Source organism: Citrus clementina, unplaced genomic scaffold (assembly GCF_000493195.1).
Source record: "Citrus clementina cultivar Clemenules unplaced genomic scaffold, Citrus_clementina_v1.0 scaffold_6, whole genome shotgun sequence".
In the NCBI taxonomy this organism is placed as follows: Eukaryota; Viridiplantae; Streptophyta; class Magnoliopsida; order Sapindales; family Rutaceae; genus Citrus; species Citrus x clementina.
The window spans coordinates 18,247,740-18,265,289 of NW_006262139.1; the positions used below are offsets into that span (position 1 = coordinate 18,247,740).

Genomic DNA, 17,550 nt, shown 5'->3' on the forward strand with positions numbered 1-17,550 from the left:
GTATTGATGGAGATAATATTTTATTTATTATCACCATCAATTACCACTATAAAAGTAATGAGTCTTAGTGACATAAATTTTTTTAACCACAATTACTGAATATCAGCAAAATAAACTTTAATGATTCATAAACTAAAGTTAATTGAGAAAATATGTTAGATTTAATTTTTATGAAATCAACAAAGTGATATTGGAAAATAAAATCAAAATAGACTTGTGAAACTAAAATTTTTTACAGAGTCGTGGATAGTCTCCAACCATGTAAGATTATTGATTGTAATATAAACCACAATTTTATGCTATAGGTAAGCTCTATGGGTGTTAAAAATAATATACACTTCATGATCAATTATACAATAATCCTTAATGGTATATAAAATAGTGGGTGTTTTAATATATTATATTAAATTCCATTAAAATTTGTGTGATCAAATATTTTTTATGTTACAAACAATCTCATCCCATAATTTTATTGATGCAATTTATGACAATCCCTTAAATGTATATATTTAGGTGCATCATTTATTGGAGTTGACATAATGAATTTTATAATTACAAATTATTTATTTAGTTTGTGTTACATAATCTATTAGATATGATATTTTATTTTTAATGGTAATAAATTTTGAAACTTTTTTTAAAAAGAAAAATAATAACATTACAAATTTAAAAGAGGATTAAAAAATAATTTTAAATAAAATATATTATTTGAGTAAAATTATTTTAAACTCTAAGAGCGATCATTACTATTTTATAAAAATTCTCCACTCCTTAAACAATTTGATTATCTATTTTTTCCTTAAATATAAATTTTTTGAACTATTTAATTAAATTCAATGGTCTACACATTACTAATGCAGTAAAAAGAAAAAAAAAATTACAGCCCCATGAAAGAGGAACCTATGCTCCAAGTTGTGTAAGTGAAAAACAAGAATGGGACATAACAAATCATATGCGCAAATCAAACTTCATACCAAACATACCGACACATGACATAGGCCCAAATTATTATCACATCCCGAGTCAAATCGGTGGCTCTACATCCGACTCACTTTCGATTTGCCCATCGCCTTCGCCATCTCTCTTAATTCAAACTTCTTAATCTTCCCCGTCGAAGTCTTCGGCAACTCCTCCTTGAACACCACCGTTTTAGGCACCATGTAACGCGGCAGCCTCGCTCTACAGTACTCAATAATCTCCTTCTCAGTTGGTTTCTTTTCCAATTCAGCCTTCAAGCTCAAAAACGCACACGGGGTCTCCCCCCAGAACTCATCAGGCCGAGCCACGACAGCCGCCTCATTAACGGCCGGATTCGTGTACAGCACCGATTCAACCTCCACGCTGCTCAAATTCTCTCCCCCGCTTATTATCACATCCTTTGATCGATCTTTAATCTCTAAATAACCGTCAGCGTGAATCACGCCAACGTCTCCCGTGTAAAACCAACCATCATCCTTCATGCACTGGCGGGTCCCGTTAGGTCTTTGAGATAACCAAGCATCATGCTTCCGCCTCTGAACACGATTTCACCGAGCGATGCCCCGTCGTGACTCACACTGAGTCCTGACTCGGAATCTATAACGTCTATTTCGGTGAAGCAAACCGTCCTCACTCCTTGTCTCGATTTCATCCTCGCCCTCTCCGTCGCCGGTAACCTATTCCACTTATTTTTCCACGCACATGACACGACAAGACCCGCAGTTTCCGTTAAACCATACCCGTGGCTCACTAAGAAACCCAGTGACTCTGTTCTGAAAAGCACCGCCGCCGGTGGTGGAGCTCCGGCTGTCAAAATATGAACCGGGTTCCTCAACGGTTCGCTTCTGGGTAAATTTGATATCATGTTGAGCACAACTGGGGCTCCACACATGTGTGTGACGCCGTGTTGTCGAATCATTTTATAGATAACGGCGGCGTCGAATTTCCGTAAGCAAACGTTAGTCCCACCAACGGCCGCCATCCCCCACGGGTAACTCCAGCCATTAGCGTGAAACATCGGTAGGGTCCACAAGTATACTGGCTGTTTCGGAACTGACCAATCGATTAAAGAATCGACGGTCATGACGAAAATGCCACGGTGGCAATGGACGACGCCTTTCGGAGACGACGTCGTACCGGATGTGTAGTTTAATATCATCGGATCCCACTCGTTTTGTGGTCGGATCCATTTGAAATTAGGATCACCTTTTGTTACGAGGCTCTCGTAAGTGCAACAGAAGTTGGAATCGACGGTCTGTGATGATTTGTTATCATTATCGTGATCAGTATGATCAGTGATGAGGACTAACGGAGGGCGTTTGATGTCGGACGGAAACAAAGAGATTGCTTCGACGACAAGATTCCGGGACTGATAATCTACAAGCACGAGCTTTGATTCGCTGTGCTGCAGGAGTAAGGAGATTGTACGCGCGTCGAGGCGAGTGTTGATGTTGTTGAGGATGGCGCCAGTAAAAGGGATAGCAAAGTGAGCCTCGTAAATGGCGGGGATGTTGGGAGCGACAACGGACACAACGTGTCCTCTGGTGATGCCGATGGATGAGAGGGAAGAAGCTAGCTGGAGACATCGACGGTGAGTTTGTGACCACGTGTAGATGAGGTTGTTGTAGATGATTGAGGGACAATCGCCGTAAACGGTTGCTGCTCTTTCGAGGAAACCTAACGGCGTTAGTGGAGATGAATTTGCTGTGCATGGTTTTAGCTCATCCATTTTATTGTTTTTTTTTTCCTCTCTTTTCTTTTTCTCTGTGTGCTGGAGATGATAAGGTTTGAGTAAGTTACCAGAAAGTTGGGATATGTCTCCCGCGTTCGGTGTCTGTTAAACGCATGCGGCCAAACTTAGAAATCTTATAAAAGCATAGAAAAAAAAATTATTGGACACAAATATATTAGAAAAGAGCAAAATAAATTAATTCCAAGTTCTGTTGAGCATGCGGATTGATATCACTTATCCTCTTGGGAAATTGCAGGATTAATAATTTCCTTGAGTGTCAATGTAGCCAATAGCCAACGGTGGAGATTTATCGCATGATTGGGAGGGTAGCGAACTGGTCACATCATTTTGTAAGATGACGTGTTTCCTTTGACTTTTAGATAGCTTTGGACATTGTTGCTTTTTGTGAATTTTTTAAATTTATTTATTAATTTATCCTTTCAATAAATTAATTTTTTTAATTTATTTATTCGTTGAATGGATGTAGTTTACATTATCTCTTCAAAGATTTGTGAGATAATTCTCACTGAAGTAGATATGGCCATGCCCGCTGGCTGCTGAAGCAATGGGCATGGCTTAAACTATTCCGAAGGATAAGCCAGTTGGCTTTTCTCAAAGCGATAGATTCATTTAGGAAGGGGTTAATTTTGGATTATTCTCCTCACTATCTTAAAATCACTCTTTTTTATTTTTAAAAATTTTAATTTATCTCCTATTTTATTAAGAAGACAAAAATAAAAAAATCATTAATCTACCCACATTTATTCTCTTATCTTTTGACTAGATATTAGGGTAATTTAAAGTTTTCAAAAGAAAATGATTAATATGAAGATAATTAATTTACGAAGAGAATAATCTCAAATTTTCTTTTAGGATTTGAGGAGGGGTGGGGATGCAATAGAACTATATATATATATATAACTTTACTAGAAGATATTTTATGAGGAACTTTATTGAATAAATGGATGAGGTTATAATGACAATTAATTTTTTTTTTTTGTCTGAACCACGAGGTGGTCTTGAGTGGGCCCCAACTTTGAGAAACACCTTTAAGCCCGTATCACGACTCAGACTAATCTCCGCTCGCACCGGGTCGGCCCGTAAGGGGTAAAGTGCTGGTCAAAGTGGTGACTCCATACGAAAGCGGGGCTTGAACTCCTAACCTCTCTTAAGGAGTGAGAGTGTCAAACCACTCACACCAACCAACTTTGATTATAACGACAATTATTTTGTCCAAACAAGAATGTGATTTTGACAATGAAAATTACAACTCTTATCTTATTGATAAGACATAATCAGTAAGTAGATAATTACAACTCTTAAATATATATATATATATATATATATATATATATATATATATATATAATTGCTCATTTACTCTTTATAATTTGAGTCATTATTCATTTTGTCTTTATATTTTAATAAAATTACCTAAAAGGTCCATATTATATATTTATTTTCTTTACAATGTAATAACAAAGGTGTTTTAAGTATTTTTCTTAAAACATGGATTGCAAGAAATAAAATAAAAAATTACCGTAGGTTCGTTTATGGGAAAATGACATCCATTTATTTTTAAAAATAACATAAAAACACTTTAGTCCCTATAAACTTGTGAAGGACCTGTTTATATGCGGTTAAAGACCGTGGCACTTTGTATATGATTATTTTAGTAAAAGTCAATCCCAATATAATATTCCAGATAATCTTGTGATAATGACCTTGTATGTTCTCAGGCTCCCAGGATAAATTTTTTGAACTAAAAATTTTATTTATGTTAACAACAGAGGACAAAAGGGTTAGAAGCACTAAAAAATAACTTAATTATTTTTATTTTTGAAAGGTAACTCTTCCATAATCTATTAATTCAAGTTATTATTTATAATTTTTATTAGTTTTATTAGTTTTGGCATTTTGGGGCCAAATATTACAATGAAGGCAATTTGAGATGTAATAAATTATTAGGAAAAATTATAGATCTCCTCCAGGGATACTTACACCCAAATCCTAAGTAATGTTAAAGAACGAGAAAGATGAGAGAATTTTACTCTCTCTTTCTCTCTACCCAACCCACTCTTTCTCTTCTTTTTCAATATACTTTCTCTTTATCTTTCTCTCCCTTTAGCATTTTTCTTAACTAAAATGTCCATGTTTCCCATAACTAATTTTAAGTTATTTTTTCGTATTTACTATATTAAAAAAATATTAAGTTATTTCGTCTATCATCTTCTTAATCTCATGATTGCAAATTTGGGTCCTCTACAACCTGAAACTCACCGTCTAATATTGGGTTCACAATATCCTCACCATCTGATTGTAATTTGGGAGTTCCAATATCCTCACCATCTAATTGTGATTTGGAAATATAAAATGAGTATCTGATAATTTGAGGAGCGACAGAGTGGATTGATAGAAAATAGACTGTACCACAGATCTGATTTTTGGCTATCTAATATCATCCGTCGATTTTTGTAAATTATTGTCTCATAAGCGCCCCTAATCCTCATCATCCATAACAATAATGAAGGTGACGAGCAATTAAGTGAAAGAAAATAAAAGTTTGAATTCTTGAAATGTTGCAGTCCAAGTAGAAGTGTTTTCTTTATAATTGATTCCAAAAGTATCTTTTTAAATTTATTTATTATATAGTATTTTAATTTAATGTACTTTTATTATACTATCCTTTTTTTCTTTAACGAAATGAAGCCTTATGTTAATATGAGGGGATAAACGTGATATTTTGGTGTCAAAAGAATAAGTGTCACAGCTAATATGAGTTTGAATGTAGATAGAAACGACAGCACATCTTGTCCTTCTCTCTCCTCTTCATGGCCTCTAAAAACTTTTAAAAAATGGCATAAAAGTAACGTGAATAAAAAATGGCCTTCATTTAAACTAATGATTAAATTAAGTGTGAGGCAAAAGTTATGCGTAAGTAGGCAAAAGTAAATATGCATTTCCATATCACTCAGCCCTCTAGCTCTGAATTTGTTTGATTTCGATAGCAAAAAAAAAAAAAAAAAAAAAAAAAAAAAAAAGAGGAAAAAAAGCGGCCATAAGGAAGAAGCAGCAGAACGTATGTACGAGTGAGAGGGAGAAAATTAAATGAGACTTTTGGCGATGACAGTGATGGCGTAGCGGCGGTGGCTCTGTTGGCTCCGTGATGCATCGGCATGGTCGCAGTGTCTCTATTGAGTCCATTGGTTGGGGTGGTGATAGCAAAAAAAAACTGCAAGGTTGGTATGGTGGCTGCAAACAAATCGTTTGCTATGATTGGTGACGGTGGTCAGAGGAGTGGGTAAAGTTTGAGATAAGAGATAATGTTTGCAATCTGCATAGATTCCATTGATTCCTTCTCTTCTTTGCATTAGTTTTAACTTTTTTTTTTAATATTTACTGTGGATCATTTGGAAGAGAGAGAAAGAAGAACACGAATGTGTTGCCGTTTCTGTCGTGGTTTTCTCGTCCTTTTGACTATTTACCATTTTCCTTGATTAAATAATCGATGGCCGAATAGAAAACCTCAGGCAATTTTTGTGAATTACACAGAAAATTTATGAAGATGTGTTTTGCATACTGTTTGGTGAATTTATCGTGAAAGTGTGTTGTATGTGTGAATTGTCCAAAATAGGCACGTTCTAATTAAAATACTACATAATTATTATTCACTGTCCAAATTTAGCAAAGAATACTATTTAATAATTAATTAAATGAATTATTTTTATTTATATTGCATAATAATTAACATGAAAAGCAATATTATTTTATAAGTAACAATTAAAAATAAATGAAAAAAAAAAGAAAAAACACCGGTGATTTTAATGAAAACCCAGTAGTTTTGTTTCATAAAGTGAACACGTGGCATGCATTCATTGACTTCCTGTGAAATCAATATGAAGCATAAATGGAGAAGACCCTCGGATTTAATAGGTCCAGTGCAGCTGTGCGACATTGCAATTCAATTGACAGTGAGTCGGGTGCAATTTAATTGAGGTGCTGGAGAGAATTGATCAGCTGGATTTGTTCTTCCATCTTTCGTTGTTTGTAATAAACTAATAAACCAATGATCGACTTTTGTTGTGATGAAATAAGTTCATACCCAGGGCATTAAATCGAAGAGTATGTATTGCAAAATGCAAAGTTCCGCAGGCAGACTTCACCCACCAAAATTTAGAGCCGGTTTGAGATTTTCTTTTAAATGTTTAAAAGTGATTTATTCTACAGCAGGTTTTAAAGAAAAAAAAAAACAGAAAAAGTAACTTTTGAAAATTATTTTTAAACCGAATACAATTTCATATATATCGTCATATATATTATAAAAATTTAAAATTAATCTCATTAATTAAGAAATAAGATCATTAATTTTAAAGAGATTACTATTATTACTAATTATATTGAAAGAATAAAATAAAAAATTAATAATATAAAATATTTATTTTAATTATCAATTATTATATATACACAATTAAAAATATTTTATATGTAAATAAATTTTGTTCAATATTATATTTAATTCAGCTATTTATATTTTTACAACAGTTTAACGACACACACAATTGTTTTAAAAAATTCACAGTATTTTTAAAAATAAATTTTATCAAACATTTGACTAATTTTTTTTACAACTAATTATTTCTATAAGATAGTATTTTAAAAGTTGCAACTCATAATCCAACACCCATGGCTAACCTTTTGGAAGTCAGTCTTTGGAGTCAATTCCATCACAGGCCTCTGGTAATTGAGATATAGCCATTTGATCATTTTGTAGCAGCTACAAGATAAGACCATCACAGGCCCGTCAAGGAGTTGTTGCCTTTTTAATTTTCCTTCAGCCTGTCATCAGGACTATGTATTCGAAGTAAAACTCATCTCCAGTGTCGAGGTTTGTGAAGATTGATTTGAGTTGGTGGTTGATTGATTTGAAGTTGTGGTACTCGAACTCACCAGATTTGGCTCTGACACCATGAAAGAAGCTAAGAAAATGTTGTTTGGCTTAGAGGAAAAAATTTCAGAGGAAAATGTAACTGTGAATTCCAGAAGATTCATTTCTACTACAATCTGTTACATCCACATATTTATATATGCTTACACGTGATTAACAACCTGTAACTAACTCAATTGTTCAACTAATAAGCTAGCTATATTTGTTACATACAATTATGCATGGAGTAATAATATAACACAAACTCTTATACAAATTTATTTTGTACAAATTAATGTGGCGTTAATTTATTAGTTGAATTAAATATCTCTTGACCCACATGATTTATTTATATTATTTTATATTTTTATTCAACCAATGAATTAATACCACATCAGTTTGTATAAGATAAGTTTATATAAGAGTTTGTGACTGTATCATCACTCTTATAACAACTTTTTAACAAACTATGCTTGAGTTGTCATTCCCTTTTAACAACCTCTGCTGATTTTGCATTGCTGAGCTCTTTAAGCTTGCTTCTTTTAGCCTCTGTGGCTTCTGTGTAATGAGCTGCTTTAACACTAAGTAACGTCATATCAGTTCAATAAAAGTAAAAATTGGGGAAGCCATTTGTATCACTGGATAGAAATTAACTTTTGAGAGAGAGGAAGGTTGTCGAGGTTTAAGGCGTTTGGATATTTTAGGCAAGAGAGTGTTGTAAACTGTTTGGGATGTGGTTAATGGCGATAAGGAGAGCTCTCTTTTCTTGAAACCTCGATATTCTTTCACGGACAGCAGCAAAGGTTTTTCCGAAATTTTCCCTTTGACATGGCTTCAAAATGGTGCTCCTGACTTGCTTTTCGGTTCTAAATGGATAATTGATCAGGGCTCAGAAATGAAGCTAAGTTTTGATATAATTACATATGCAAAATTTTATTGGTGCATGCAAAATTTTTTATTTTTATTTTTAGTTTCTATGTAAACTATAGGATACTTTCTATTTAGATAGCACAACATATATATACCACATCATTGGATCCTCACCATTTCTCATTCATTCATTTAGCTGAACTGGTATAAGTAAGGGTATGTTTGGAATTGAGGTGCTGTATCTCTTAAGGTACAACTGCTGTGAAAAAAAAACTGTAACTATGAAATAAAAGTTAGTAATATATAGTAAATATAAATTTTAAATAATAATTTTGATGAAATTATTAAAGATATAATATATTTTTCATTATACAAGTGAAAAATTATATCAATATATCTTTCAAACTACAGCAGCTAGTATTTACCAAATATTTTACTTAGTACTGTAACTTTTAAGTTACAGCTGTCCAACCTTAATCCTAAACACACCCTAAATCAATAATATTTAATTTGATTAAAATAGTACTGATTACGTCATTTAAGTTTCAGATAATGTAGAATATCGCATGCTACTAATAGATTCTCTAACGACCCTCCAACTCTGTGAAAGTACTTGCATTAGTTGAAGATGATTCAGGCTTGCTTGATGAAGAATCTGGTCCGGTTGATTTTCTGTCCACCAAGAACCCAGGTTGCTTTGGCTGTGGCAACACGCTGTCACTGCCCAACATCAAAATCACTGAGGGCATGCTTGGCCTGTCCTCTGGATGGTGTTGCACGCATAATAGGCTAATGTGGATGCACCGTATCACCTCATCGGGATTGCATGATTCTTGATAACACGCATCGATCAGTTGCCAAGGCATGCCTTTGTTCCACAAATTCCATGCCTACAAACATATGAAAACCCTTTTGTCATTTGCGATTTATTAGTTTAGACTATGTATATATGCATTTTACTTACATGTCTTATAACGTTAAACTTGTTATCTGAATTATAAAGTCCTCTATTCCTCTTTCCACTTACTATCTCCAGCACTAAAATGCCAAAGCTGAAGACATCAGATTTTACTGAGAATAGTCCATCGGTAGCGTATTCTGGTGCCATATAACCACTGCAGATGTTTAGAAAATGTAAATTCTCGTTGATCAGTGGAAATGAATCACAAAGAGGACAAAATAGGAAACACTTACTATGTTCCAATTACTTTGTTTGTACTTCCTTCTATCTCGTCTCCACCAAAAGTTCTGGCCAAACCAAAATTTGAAATTTTGGGGTTCATATCATGATCAAGTAACACATTACTTGTTTTGAGATCTCGAGGTATAATTCTCAATCTAGAATCTTGATGAAGGTAGAGAAGACCCCTAGCAGTCCCGCAAATAATATGGAAACGCTTAGACCAATCCAATAGCTCACGTTTTGTTTGATCTAGAGAGAATCATATTAAGGTTAATACAATTCCCAGCTTGGATTCATTTTGAAAAAAAAAAAAAAAACACAAGGTCTGTTGATAAATCAGAAGAAGCGTATATAATGAAAGCACAAGCTAACTGAAACTTTTAAGGTTTTAAATTTCGTGGGATCCATACCAAAAATGAAATAGTCCAGGCTTTTGTTCGGCATGAATTCATAAATCAACAATTTCTCTTCTCCTTGAATGCAGCAGCCAAGAAGCTTTACAAGATTTCGGTGCTGTAACTTGGAAAACAGTATAACTTCATTCTTCAACTCGTTCAATCCTTGCTCCGAAATCTTCGAAAGCCTTTTCACGGCAATTTCCTGCCCATCCACTAGTGTGCCCTGATAAAATATACATGAAAGAAGTTAGTTACCGAGTAATATATATATGTAACGGACTTAGAATCATTTCACTAGCAACTTTCAAGTTCACCTTGTATACACGTCCAAAGCCACCTTCTCCAAGCTTGTTGTTGATGGAAAAGTTATCGGTGGCATTAGCAATTGTAGCTAACTCAAACAGTGGCAGCTCCAGGTCTTCGATTTGATCTTGATTTTCTTGATCAACTCTCCTCCTGTATCCTGTTTTCTCCCAAATAATGCACAATATTAACTGAAAGCAACGTATGCAGTATGGATACTGGACTATCTTAAACTTTTAATTTCCAATTTCTTGTTCTTGATGAGAAGCTTCTTTATCCGGAAAATAGTATTAAACCAATTTAATTCATCCAATATGTAGTAAATACATATAAGTAAACCTCTTATTCCTACCAAGAATTTAAAGTTTCAATTACCTTGCCCCAGTTCTAAATGAAATGCATTCTTAATTCTAGGCAATATACAGTTGTTGGTGTATACAGACAACTATCTACTCTGTAAATAATTTTATTGAAGACTGTCAGTGGAAAATCAAACTCTTACAAATATTGATTGAAAGCAAACCGCAGAATAAAAATACAAACAAATGAATATAAAATTTCGAATGCAAATAAAACAATTTCATCGCTACTCCTGCTTTCCAAAACGAAACAGCCCTCTATAGGCTAACACCGCAGCAGTAGAAATCATGACCATCAAAATTTTCATAAAAAATTAAAAAGGTCAGAGGAATATGTTAAATTTTAAGGAGTACTTCTCATTAGTTTTGGCTGACACATAGACAAATAAGGATAGGTTTCTTCGTCCATAACTTCTCACCGAGAGAGTTTTCAATATATATATATATGAGGTCTCCAATGTATATCGACTAAGAGTCTGTTTGGGATTGAGGTGTTGTACCTTTTAAGCTACATCTGCTGTAAAAAAAAAAATTATAATTATCAAACAAAAGTTAATAATATATAGTAAATATAATTTTTTAATAATAATTTTGACAAAATTATTAAAGATATAATAAATTTTTCATCATACAAGTGAAAAATCATATTAAGATAGCTTCAAAACTACAGCAGCTAGTGTTTATCAAACACTTTAGTGTTGTAGCTTTTAAACTACAGCTGTCCAACCTCAATCTCGAACGTACCCTAAATTTAGCAATCACTTGGTTTTGGTTGTTTCTTTAACAAATATTAGGCGAAACTATTAAATATATAATAAAAATTAACAAGGTCAGGGGAATATGTTACCTTTGTTCTTTGCTTTCTTCCGTGCCATGCAGAGTAGGAGGCACAAGATAAACATGCCGGAAATGATTGAAATTGCCACTATGATCTTTAATCTTTTCTTTTTATTCGAGTGCTTACTTGATTCTAGAACATAAAACATCAAGAAAAGATATCACTTTATTGTTAGTCAATTGCTGTACTCTCACTATTCTTTTTCTATTTTGGTTTTGCCAAAATGATTAATCTCACTCTCAGGTCCTTCTGGGAAACAAACTATTGAGTATAAGAATCAACTATATTAATTTTAATTCATATTTTAGCTAAGTACATTATCAAAAAGCTCATCTAATTTTATTCTTCAAATTTATATTGTTTTAATCAAATTCTTTTCTCACCAAGTTTAACTTCCTTCAGTTTTTTCAATAATTTAGTTATGGTACTTCTCTTTCTTTAATAGTGATGATATTAAAAGAAATATATAAAATTATTTTAAGAGGGAGAAGTCGCAATTTAATATTGAAGGGAGAGAATGATAATTACGTTTGAATAATATAATTCAAAGAGCCACTTGAACCTATTTTTGCTTGAGTAAATTCTCATTTAAAAAGTTTTTTTAGTAATGGTCTTAAGGAATTGTGAGCAAGTTCTAAAACAGCAGTAAAAATGAAATAGCTTGAAACGCTTACCTAAATCTGAAGTCGGAACTCTAATAAAAAAATCCTGCCCCCAGACGTATTTTTCCGAACACTCTTTGATATCGATCAGGTCCCCAAACCACATCAAACAGCCGTTACCTCCTCCAACAACTTGTGAATTTGCATAAGCTCTGCATGAACAGTTCTTCGTGCACTCTGCCTCGCATTCCCTGAGACTCATACTTTGGTTCGACCAATAATTTTCAGGTAGCTTCATTTTAGGAAGCTTTAGAAATCCTTCTCCACCCGGGCAATCTGATGGTTTCCTGACACAACTCCTAGAGTCTGGCGAATCCCAGTCTTCTTGCGATTTGGATATAAACCCCGTCAAGCACTCACAAGAAGGTGTCTTGCTAATTCTGCAGTTGCTATTAGCTCCACACTCCGCATAGTTGTCACAATGGTCAAATGGCCAAGAGTACAACTTATGCCATTCGGAGGTCGTCTCATCCCATACAAAACGGTGGTATGTTCCTGTGTTCTCCAGTTGTAATCTTGTGGTGACTGTGTCGTTGATGAGCTTAAATTTGTAATATATCTCATCTTCTTTGTGCTCCACTATTAGTTCGTAGCCCGAGTCTTTCATCCAGGGAATGCCTTCGAACGTTTGACCATTCCATGGTCCACTTCGAGCACGTTTGCTTGATCCCATGAAGGTTACCAATTCAGGAACCGCTGTACTATTGTCCAACCGGAAACTGAAGTCTCCGGGGGTTGGATCGTCGGCACTTCTCCATGGTGTCAAATATCGCTCAAAACCAGTTTTTAAGTTCAATCCCAGCTTCATCTCTGGTAACAACGTGTCTGATGGATAATCAAAGCTCTGCCACACGTACTCATCAGAACTTCTGCTGACGTTGCTTCTCAGAACAAGATTTCCAGAATCTAGGAGCTGCACCACTGGATTTTGTAGCACTCTTGACGAATTTGAAGACCAGATGGAGCGCTTTTCTTGGTTGAGAAGCAAAAGGCTTCCGTTGTTGCTCAGAGTTAAAACTCCACTCTTGTCAGTAATGGCGTTATTTCGGTTTGCGACCCATGCGACAGTCCTTGGACTTTTCTTGTACCATATTCCAAGATACCTGTTGCTCGAATTGCCTGGAGAGAAGAAGCCTAGCTCAAAACTTTGGAAAGAGGAGACTAACGTCTCACCATCAGTGATGGATTCTCCTCGAGCAATGGAATCAGCTGCAAATGAGAACTCAATGATTAATATGAAGGAAAAAAGGCTAAAGAAATCGAAGGCTGGAAGGCACTTCATTTCGGCTTCAAAGATTAAAAAAAATACTAATCATGCTGCGCCACAAGATTCTACAAATATTGTGCATTGGAATGAGAATCCTGGGTTCCCCATGAAATTGAGAATAAAGAATAGGAACTTAATTCGCACGGGTTGGCAATTAATTTCTAGTTCCTTAAATTTACAATTTTACACAACTTAAATTTAATAATTTCACTTTTGTACTCAAATATATTATTATTGTTGTTGTTGTTAATATATAATAATAAGAAGAAGATTAAATCATGATGTCATCATCATCATATTATGATGACATCATCATCAGTATTATTATTTTTTTCATCTTGTTATTATTGTTGTTATTTAATTAGTTAATTATTATTGTTGTTAACAATAATTTTTTTAAATAATCATAATCACAATTATTACAATACATAATAATAAAGTTTATATATAATTAACTAAAAACACTTTAGCAACTTAAAACAATTCATTTTAATTTTAATATAAAGTGAACACATAAAGAGAAATACAAACCATTTCAATTCTAATTCATCTAACTTAAGTAAACAACTTATTATCATCCGATTCTAAACTTGTTTGAATATCTTTTTAAGAATATGCGGATTGAAATCACTTATCTTTTTGGCAAATTGGAGGATTATAATTTCCTCTCAACATCAGCCAACGGTGGAGAATTATAGCATGATAGAGAATTGGTCATATTATTTTGTAACATGACGTGTTTCCACTGACGTTTAGAGTTAAGATAGCTTTGCACATTGTTGCTTTTTTGTGAATTTTTTTTTTAATAATATGTAATGTGTGTGTGTATTATTTACAGCGAATTCAATGGGCGTAGTTTTTTTACATTTGAACGATTTGAGATAATTCATTCAAGTAAGTTATTGGTTATTAAAAATGCTGAAGAAGGAATGGCTTAAACTAATCCCGAAGGATATGTCAGTTAGCTTTACTCAAAGCGTTAGATTCGTCTAGGATTGGGTGTAATATATATAAGTGAAAAATAAAAGATATGACTTTCACTATAAGATATTCTACATGGAATTTACTCGTGGCCCGTGGTCAAAGATGGTGGAATAAACTTAATTTGCTAAAATTTAATTAAAATTGAAGAAGAGAATTTCTAACCACATGTCTGTTGGTCCATTATTGACTAAATAATCGATGGTCAAGTTGAAAAGGTCATGCAATTTTTGTGAATTACACAGAAAATTTTATGGAAGCCGTGTTTTCATAGGAAAAAAAAATTATCAACAATTTTGGTATACCACATGTGAACAATAAGAAATTCTATACTACATTAAAAGTATTACACTTAATTAATGCATGTATGTTATGGTATTGCATAACCCATGAAGGAGTTGAGTTTATGCCGGATTGCATTACATCTTAAAAGCAAAAAATAAAAAAGGAATTTTCATCTTCTCTTCTTTCTTCCAAATACATCAAGCAATTTCTTTGTTTCCTCTCTTCCAAATGCACGGCAGCCTCAATCACTTCATGGATGAAGACGACTCTTAGTAGATGACTATTACACGCCTGACGATCGCCGCTCTTTATGGTCGGGCGAGCTAAACGCACGGCAGCCTTGGTCCACCACCATGCCATCATGATTTGCCGCGCAACATTGTAGCTCCACCACCACTTCTCTACACGACAATGCAGCTCCACCACAACCTCGGTTATGGCTTATGGCTCCCCCACCGCCGAGTCTACCCTTCGCCATATTAATCACCAAGATGAAATTTTGATTTTTTTTAATTTGAGTTTGATTTTTAATTTAGGGTTTGTTTTTGAATGCTAGGGTTTCGTAATGGAATGTTTTTATAGAATGGGTGTTGGCATTTTTTTTAATGCAGACATGCTCTTAAACAGTAGGTTTTAAAAAAATTATTTTTTAATGAATTATAAAGACATGCGGTTTAACAGAATTAAAGTATTGACTTTATTAAATCTCATAATTTAAAAGTGTGTCCGCATAGGGTGCCCGCACTAGAAAATAATTATATATATATATATATATAAAGTTGGGACTTGAGGAGGTGATGTGGCATCACCATTTCTCATTTTTGTATATTCTCTATTATCTAATAAATAGAGAAATTTTCTTTTAAATTTGACTTTTCATCTTCTTATAATTAATTTGATTGTTATTACACAATAACAATTATGTAAAGATTTTAATGAAGCATATTCTTTGTAATGAACATCCAAGGGGGAGTGTTATGAATTTATTAAAATAAATGTAGATGTTCATAACATATATCTTTTAGTCTCCCAACTATCTCTCATTAGCAACCTTTAGCTTCCCTAGAACTCCCACTATCTCACAAGGAATTATGATCCATAATTTTTCATTAATTTCATAGAGTGATTATGTAACTATAAAAGGAGAACTCATCTTTTTGTTTTGTACACACACAGTTGGAATGAATAAAATCATTCTATAATATATTCTCTCATTTTATTCTTTATCTTGCGTTGCTTCTTTATTTGTATTGCTGACTAATAGCTTTTTTTGTTTCTTATAAGGCTGCCTCATCTTAAAAAAAACCAATTCATATTTTTTATCAGTTTCATCAAGTGTAAAGTAAGAAAAAAGGATAATACTAAATTCTTTTTTCAAAGCAGCGTGAAGCACGGCTCTATTTTCTAGTATATATATAAAGGAAGGGAGGTTCCTTCATCTTGGACTACAAGAAGTGATGTGGCATCACCATTTCTCATCATTTTATATTCTCTATTATCTAATAAATTGGTTGAAATTAAAAAAAATAATTACATTATAAAATATTAAAATAGAAAATAATTATTAGATTATAAATAATTACATGTCTTTTCCTCTTTCTATTTAAATTCAACAATATGTAACCATTATTAATAATTAATTATAAGTCTTGAAACATTCATTTATTTTATTATGCCAACAATTAAATTTTAGTGGCTTAAAATACATCAATTAATTAATATAGGAAGGAAGGTTCCTTCATCTTTCCTCAACAATGTCATTAGAGCCTAATTTTAATGTCATAATCCCATATTTAATTATTCAATCTTTTGTTTAGTGCATTTTGGCTTCTTCAAACTCCATAAACATTAAATATTTAAGATTTGTGTCATCATTATTTCTCATTTTTTTTATTCTCTATTATCTAATATATTGGTTGAGATTAAAAAATAATTATATTACAAAATATTAAAAATATATATCTATCTATCTATATCTCTCTATATATATAAAGTTGGGACTAGAGAAGGTGATGTGGCATCACTATTTCTCATCTTCTTGTATTCTCTATTATCTAATAAATTGGTTGATATTAAAAAAATAATTACATTACAAAATATTAAAAATAAAAAATAATTATTAGATTATAAAAGATTACATGTCTCTTCCTCTTTCTATTTAAATTCAATAATATATAACCATTAATAATAATTAATTATAAATCTTGAAATATTTATTTATTTTATTATGCCAACAATTAAACTTTAGTGGCTTAAATATATTAATTAATTAATATAGGAAGGAATGTTCCTTCATCTTCCCTCAATAATGTCATTATGGTCTAATTTTAATGTTATAATCTCATATTTAATTATGCAACCTTTTATTTAGTGCCTTTTGGCTTCTTCAAACTCTATAAATATTAAGTAGTTAAGATTTGTGACATTATTATTTATTATCTTTTTATATTTTCTATTATCTAATATATTGGTTGAGATTAAAAAATAATTACATTACAAAATATTAAAAATAGAAAATAATTAATAGATTACAAAAAATTACATGTCTCTTCTTCTTTCTATTTAAATTCAACAATATGTAACCATTAATAATAAATTAATTATAATTTTTGAAACATTCATTTATTTTATTAAGCCAACAACTAAACTTTATTGGTTAAAATACATCAACTAATTAATATAGGAAAAAAGGTTCTTTCATCTTTCCTCACCAATGCCACTAGGACCTAATTTAATGTCAAATCTCATATTTAATTATGCAACCTTTTAT

At 32.7% G+C, this 17,550-nt stretch overlaps 2 protein-coding genes across 2 annotated transcripts; both read right to left on the reverse strand.

Annotated features, from left to right (window-relative positions):
- Positions 1-951: 951 nt before the first annotated feature.
- Positions 952-3,036, reverse strand: LOC18039231 (probable acyl-activating enzyme 5, peroxisomal). Its single transcript, XM_024182300.1, is given in 2 exon segments — positions 952-1,483; positions 1,486-3,036. Coding segments are annotated over 2 exon segments (1,668 nt in total). The 5' UTR covers positions 2,708-3,036; the 3' UTR covers positions 952-1,037.
- A 6,052-nt stretch (positions 3,037-9,088) lies between these two features.
- Positions 9,089-13,529, reverse strand: LOC18038493 (G-type lectin S-receptor-like serine/threonine-protein kinase At4g27290). The gene is made up of 7 exons (XM_024182226.1): positions 12,260-13,529; positions 11,595-11,717; positions 10,400-10,548; positions 10,098-10,308; positions 9,699-9,936; positions 9,469-9,619; positions 9,089-9,394 (listed from the first exon to the last, which is right to left on the reverse strand). The coding sequence occupies exons 1-7, from the start codon at positions 13,527-13,529 to the stop codon at positions 9,089-9,091; spliced, it is 2,448 nt and encodes an 815-aa protein (XP_024037994.1).
- Positions 13,530-17,550: the final 4,021 nt, after the last annotated feature.